The sequence below is a fragment of the Elephantulus edwardii genome, unplaced genomic scaffold (genome assembly GCF_000299155.1).
Source record: "Elephantulus edwardii isolate Elephantulus edwardi_28Jun2011 unplaced genomic scaffold, EleEdw1.0 scaffold00056, whole genome shotgun sequence".
Taxonomy (NCBI): Eukaryota; Metazoa; Chordata; class Mammalia; order Macroscelidea; family Macroscelididae; genus Elephantulus; species Elephantulus edwardii.
In genome coordinates this window covers 9,655,757-9,663,127 of record NW_006399806.1, presented here as the reverse complement: position 1 = coordinate 9,663,127, position 7,371 = coordinate 9,655,757, and the positions used below count along the sequence as shown (strand labels likewise).

At 34.7% G+C, this 7,371-nt stretch overlaps 1 protein-coding gene across 1 annotated transcript in view; it reads right to left on the bottom strand.

Moving 5' to 3' along the window:
* Positions 1-6,662: 6,662 nt before the first annotated feature.
* Positions 6,663-7,371, bottom strand: part of PGR (progesterone receptor) — a 152,038-nt gene continuing 151,329 nt past the window's right edge. Inside the window, exon 9 of the mRNA XM_006887356.1 lies at positions 6,663-6,818. Within this exon, the coding sequence (XP_006887418.1) occupies positions 6,663-6,818 (156 nt within the window). The remainder of the gene's footprint in view (positions 6,819-7,371) is intronic.

Below are 7,371 nucleotides of genomic sequence, written 5' to 3'. Positions count from 1 at the left end.
GTAAGGGTGAATACAATGCTATCTCAGACACTAGGAATATTAGTTTGATTTTATCACTTCCCCTGTAGAAAGGAGAAAGGTACATGAGTTAGTGTACTGTCAATTATCAATTTAGAGGATATAAAACTTCTGTTAGATTATTTAGCTGTTCCCTAGAAAATTGAAGAGATATGAAAATAAACTACATTCTTCAGGGAAAAGAAAGTTAGATTATTTTTTTTAAGTTGTTTGCTTATCTGTTTTATTATCCATTCATGCCAATGGAGAGATGGTGGTTTGTTCTTAGATATAAAAATGAAGATCTTTGAATTGAGAGACTTTTCCTTTTCCTCAAAAAAATAATTTTAGTTCTTTTGATACATACAAACCCCACCTGCAGAGTACACTGGCGACTGTAAACACATTTAAAAAGCTCCACACTCTTTCTTGAACACATGTGTGCAAAAATTAAGTGCAGAGAGAGAACTGGCTCCATCAAAAGATCTGGAATTTAACAGCTATCCTACCAAACATTTGGGACTCTCATCCCATATAAGGAATATAAAATATTGGATAAAGGAGCTATGAAGTTCTCTTGGACATTTTTTGTCATAATCTTAAGTATCATAAAGCACTTTATGGTTGATGATTTTTTTGTATCTCTAATTCTAATAATTTCTTTTAAGATTACTGTAGTACAATAATCTGAGTATGCAGTACAGGATTTTGGGAGGACAATGTTCTACATAAGCTCTATATAATTTAAAGAAAGAATTTATAAGATCAAAATCACTATTACTTCTCCTATCATATCAATAAGGAAAGGGTGACATGTTCTTTAGATGTCTGATAAAATAAGCTCCAAGCTAAAAATATTTTGTTTCTAGGGAGGTAACTTCTTGAATACTTCTAGCCATAATTTCAAAAATTATTATTTCATAAATAAATGCCACAAAATATATATTTGCACAGAAACATGAATGAATCAACTGAGTTCACAACAGATTATAATTACTTTGTTAAAATTAAAGTCAGAACTTTAATGAGTTAGTAAACACAAAACAACAGCAGCTACTATTTCTGAAAAACTGTGTGCCTTATTTTCATTTTCCCTAACTGAAAAATCATTGAGCAAAGGCACATTTAATAAGAGAATTAAATGCTTTTATCAATCGCATGCACCTGGGCTAGGTCAGCTCTTTCCACTTATTACACTAAATGTTTTCTACTCTAACTGTGGATAACTTAGAAATTATAGGTTGACATTCTTTTGACTATTACCAAGGTGTGCCTTTGATGGAAAACCATATCAGCCATCATAATTCCATAGCATTGATGCATCAATAAATATTTTCAAGTCAAACCTTGATAACATCATAAATGATAACACTGACTTAACAAGTGTCATGTTTTAAGTACTAAAATTGTCAGCATTTTGATGCACACTAACTGGTATTCTTATGTTGCTGTATGGTTATGTGAAGTCCAGTTGGAACCTACTCATAGCTGACCATCCAGTGGGTTTTAAGAGGCTGTAAACTGCACAGGAGGAAATAATCCATCTTTCTCCCATAGAGCAGATGATGGACACAAACCACTAGTCTTTGGGTTGGCAGCACAACTCCTTACCCACTGGGCCACCAGAGCTCCCTTTTAACTAATACTGAGGATATAATTGTGTCAGGCTCAAATGGCTCCTCAATCTTATTAAGGGATGTATTTTCATGAATCTATTTAAGTATTAATAAATGTAACCTTCAATTATTTTCAAGTAACTAGCCTGTCTTATTAATATTCTATGTAAGGTGTATGAAGGTAGTAATGGAATATTGCTAGGTGGAAATCAAAAGATCAAGAGATTAGACATCTCTTTTGGTCATGTCCTTTTTTAGAAGTGATTGTTATCACGATTTTTTAAAGCTAAGCCTTAAATATGAAACCCTGGGGTTGAAACATTGTGGACCACAATCAGTATGAAGGATAGGAGGCATTTTTATAAGGCTGTAAAACAGTCCCACTGCCACAAAACAACTGTGCTTCCCTAGAGTCAGCCAAAATCAGGATAATTTAAAAATATTTTGGATATTCCATCTCTGCCGATGGAAGAAGATCTGTATCAGTAAAATACTGTTTTAACTCAAAGTATCACGAATCCATTTATACAGTGGCCACATGATTTAAAAGTTTCTGGGTCAGATTCTTGAGAATGAAGTCCTGATAGTCTTTTGGAGTAGAGAGGCACATGACTAGAAATCTCCCTGTGGTACATAATCTATAGTGGGAGATACCACCTAATCTATAGTGGGAGATACCACCCCCCACCTACCCGATTTAGAATTCCTAAAACGACTGCATAGGAGATAAAGGAAAGAAATAAAATCTAAGTAACTTTTTAAATAAGATGACATTTATGGAAAGCTGTATGAATAAAAAATGTGAATATACATTTAATGCAAATGAGTTACTGATCCTTGACTTCAAATTATTTATACTTAAAGTTAGTATTTCACATTGCAGGAATCCTGGTAGAATATTGAGTAAAGCATTTAGCTGCTAACCAAAGGGTTGGCATTTCTTAGCCCCAAGTTTCTCTGAGGGAGAAAGAAGAATATGACAGTCACTTTTGTGAAGATTTACAGAAACCCTATAGGAAGTTCTACTTTATCCTAAAGGGTCACTGTGAGTTGAAATTGACTCTGTTGCAGCAATTTCATCTCACATTTTTCCCTTAAAAGAAATTGTACTAATCATTTACACCTCACTAATCCAAATTTTCATATACTTGAATGCCTGTTACTTACCAGGCACTGTGCTATATATACCTACTCTTGTACTACAACTTTTTGGGTATAGTCTTCCTTCATATCCACAGTCTTATAATGCTAATCAGCACATTTACTTGCACATAGTAGGAACTCTTATTATGATTGCTAAATAAAGTGATAAATGAGGAAAAGGTTTATACTGTGGTCCATAATACAAAATAATTGAGGCGAGTTAAGGATAAAAAGCAATTGAATTTGTGAATTTTTTAAAAGAAGGAAATAAAGAATATTATTTTCAATCTGTTTTCAGATTGAGAACAATGTGTTATGTTTAAGAAATAAAGAAAACCCCAAAGGACTTCTATTCTCCTGCGCTAACGGAAATGACCTCAGAGCAGAAGAAAAGGTAGACAATTTAAAGATATGAAGAGATAAATAAAGAGATACAATAAGGGAAGTATAGGAAGGTAAAGTGATAAAATTTTAGAAATTGATACAGTGAGCCAAAGAACAGTATGGTGCCAGGGGATAATGAAGATAGAGAGGTAACAGGCATTCAATTCTACAGTCAACATTCATTGTCTCACCTCCCAAGGGCTCCCATCCTTTTAGAAGAGATTTGTAGAATAACACATTGTGAAAATACAAATCCCACTACCTGTTGAATCATGGTAACCCTCCATCAGGTTTCTAAAGTTGTAAATCTTGACAGGAGTTGCCCGTCTATCTTCCACCAAGAGAATGATAGGTGGGTTCAAGCCATAGGCCTTTTCATTAGCAATCTGATGCTTAATGCACTGTTTTACCTACACAAAATGGCAGTCAAGCCCAAGAAGGAAGCAAGTCATTGTTTGAAGGACCCAGCAAACACTTTACAGAAATTATACTTGAGCTGTGGTTTGAAGGTTGAGATAGAAGTTGGATAGGCATCAAAGATAAAATTCAGGCAGAAAATAGATGATAAAAAGATCTGCATAGATGAACCTTGAGATGAATCTATGACTGCAGAGTGTAGAGGAGAAAGTTCTACCTTTTTGATACTTAAACACAACTGAGTACCTGCCATACATCGGCAGTGCAAAGGTAGCAGACCAATTAAACAATCACCTCTCTTGAAATTTTAATATGTAATTTTAATATGTCACTACAGTTGAGAATCACTGTGATGGATGATTGAAAGTTAGCAAGTCTTAAAAAGAGGAAATGGCACAGTAGATCTTTCTCAGAAAATGACATTTGGCTTGGGTTGTAAACATGGGAAGAGTATGTAGATACCAAAGAACTGAATGCAAGGATCTACTGTAATATACACATTCAAATAAAAACAGATGTAAATAGACACACTAAAGAAGGGCTTGTTTTAAATGAATAGTTTTCGATACTTGGGTTAAATGTACGCTGAACATCATAACCCAGAATTAGAAATATGTATCTTAACCATTTTATTTGCACCATGGATATAATGAATCTAAGACAAAGGCCCTGGTTACTTTTTATACTATTTTAAATGCCCTTGTTGTTGTCTGTTGTCAAGTTGAAATGGCCTCATAGCTGACCCTCCAGAAGGTTTTCAGAGGCAGTAAATCACAATGGAGGAGACTACTCATTCTTCTCCTGTAGAGAAGCTGGTGGATTTGAATTGTGTGCCTGTGAGATTGCTTCTTTCAAGTAGGCTAACAGAACTCCCTTTTAAATGCCCTATAGAGTTCAAACCCATGGCCACCGAGTAGATTCCAATTCACAGCAACCCTCCATCAGACTTCCAGTTCTACAAATCTTTATAGGAGGGAACTGTTCATCTCACTCCTGAGGAACAGCTGATAGAACTGAACCTCTGACTTTTCCGATAATAGTGCAACACATAACATACTTTGCCACCAGAGCACCAATGAATAGGGAGACTGAAGAAGCGATAATTTTAAATTTAGACTTGATTAAGAATATTGTATACACTGTGGACTGCCAGAACAAATACACCTGACTTAGAAGATGTGCAATCAGAATGCTCCCCTGGAGCAAAGGTGGTGTGATTTTTGTCTCACATACTTTAGACATTTTCTCAGAAGGGATCAGATCCTGGGGAAATGGAAAAGAGGGAAACCCTTAACAAAACGGATGGAGAAAAGCAGAGATTGTACTGGATTGGGCAGGATTTTGTTTTATCATACACAGGGACACTATGGGTTGGTGATAACTCTCTAGCACTTAATAACATTAGTGTTCAAAATACTGATGAAATTGTTTTAAAAAGGTCTGGTTTCAAGCCATTAGTGCCATGGAATTACAGATTCCAGCCTTGGAAACCTTTTGGGGCAGTTCTACTGATTTCTATTGGGCTGGCATGAGTTGGAATATCCTTGATGACTCTGGAGTCTGAGAGTTCAAAAGGACCTTTATTGTCATAATAGTCAAGTGCTTAGCGACTAGTTGAAAAGCTGGGGCCTACACCAACCAGCTGCTCCAGGGGACAAAGATCTGGTGATTTGTAGCCCTAATGATCACAGTCAAAAGGTCTGTGGCAAGTTCTGTGTCACATGGAGTTACTGACAGAGTATTTTCAGTTCATATAGTAGGAAAATGGATCAAAGTTACTGAAATAGTTCCAATCTGAGATTCACCTCTGATGAAAGCATTGAAAAACATCATTCTCCACTTTTTTGAGGAGTAATAAAAAAAGAATAAAAACATTTTCTCTTCTTGCTCTCCTCTTCTTTCCATCTTTTAACTCTCTCTCACTTCCTTTATCCCTTTTTTGATTTAAGATGTTGGAAAAAAGCTCTTAGCAAAAAGAGAAGTTGGCAGTAAAGACACCCCAGTTTTAAAAGTGAAGAAATTGGGGTTAAGTTACTTTCCATATGTCACAGCTAATAATGACAGGAGTTTGCCACATATTCGTCTGACTTCCTATTTCTATTCACTATATGTTATTAGGGAGCAATTGTGGCACAGTGGTTAAAATGCTTGGCTATGAACTAAAAGAATGGTGGTCTAAAGCGACCAGCTGCTCCACAGGAGAAAGTGAGACGATCTGTTTTCATAAAGACTGCTGTTGTGGACACTCCATCCTGTCCTAGAGGTCAGAATCTATGGGTTAGAATCTGCTTATACAGAGTGGGCTCTCTTATTAGAGGAAAACTCCCCACCTCCACCAAAATAAAAAAGCTTAGTAGAAAAGTATAAAATCTTTAATACTGTTGTCAAAATGATATGGCTGTATTTAATAATTTCCTTAGAGATTTTGTGTGATTAATCTGTAAGAACATCTTAGGATAAGAGCTGTGATTAAATAATCACAATATTAAGAAACCAATATATTTCAGTGGTTATTTAAAAAAAATATTTGCGCTCTCTCTTGCTCACTCTCTTTTTTGCATTAATAGCCCCTTTGAAAATATGCTGAAGGTTATGAATCTTCTCCTCAAAAATATATATATATTTACATACTCATACTATTTTGCATACTATTTTTTAGGTCCCCTTTTTGGAAATATAATCAAAGAGACAATGGAAATATAATCAAAGAGACATGTGACTTCTTAGGTAGTCTAGAAGTAACATGTGTAATGAGCTTTTTATTATCACCTGTAAGAATTTTTTTTCTGAAGTTGATTTTTCAAATGCAAAAGTTAAAAACCCTCACATAAGTTGCATTTAACAATCAATTTTAGTACATTTCTGATCTGGTAAACTCTTAAAGAAAATACAAGTACACAAAAACACTTAAAATACTAATCGTAATTCACAAAGGAAAAATCAGAATTTCACCAGTTGTCTTAAATTGACATAATATGATATGTTGTAAATGTAAGGCTTTGAGCAGAAATATTGTAAAAACGGAGATATTTTATAATCCTGACAAAACAAAAAACATAAAGACATTCCACAACATTTTTTTTCCTTAACGAAAACAAGTGACATTCACTTTTTATGAAAGAGAAGAGGTTTCACCATCCCTGCCAAGATCTTGGGTAATTGTGCAGCAATAACTTCAGACATCATTTCTGGAAATTCCACACTTAGTGCCCGAGACTGGATAAATGTGTTCAAGCAGTACAGATGAAGTTGTTTGACAAGCTGTTGGTTTAATTAATACATAAGAAATAGGTAAGAAAAAGAATAAACTCATATGCTGTTCACAAACATGGCAACTTTTAAAAGACAATATAAATAAGACTCAAGATGTTTTCTTTCTTCTTACCTGAAAATATTTCCCTCCACTCCCTAGAATAATACACAAACTATTAGATATACACCACGTAATATCCTAATGTTATGAAAAGATTTAAATAAGTGTAAATTATTCATAATCCCACGATAGTCAATATGAATCTTTTGGTATATTTTTTTCTTTTTAGTTCTTAAATACATGTATGGAGACATACACATATGCATATATAATACATACATACTAAAATGCATGTTTCTAAAATGCAGTTACTTTATAAATTCCTGGATGTGCCCTGGACGTGCTCACCAAGTTGTGCGAAGAAATCTGGAGAACGACCACTTGGCCAACAACTTGGAAGAGATCGATATTTGTTCCTATCCCAAAGAAAGGCGACCCAACCGAATGTGGAAACCACAGAAAAATTTCACTGATTTCACATGCAAGCAAGATTTTACTGAA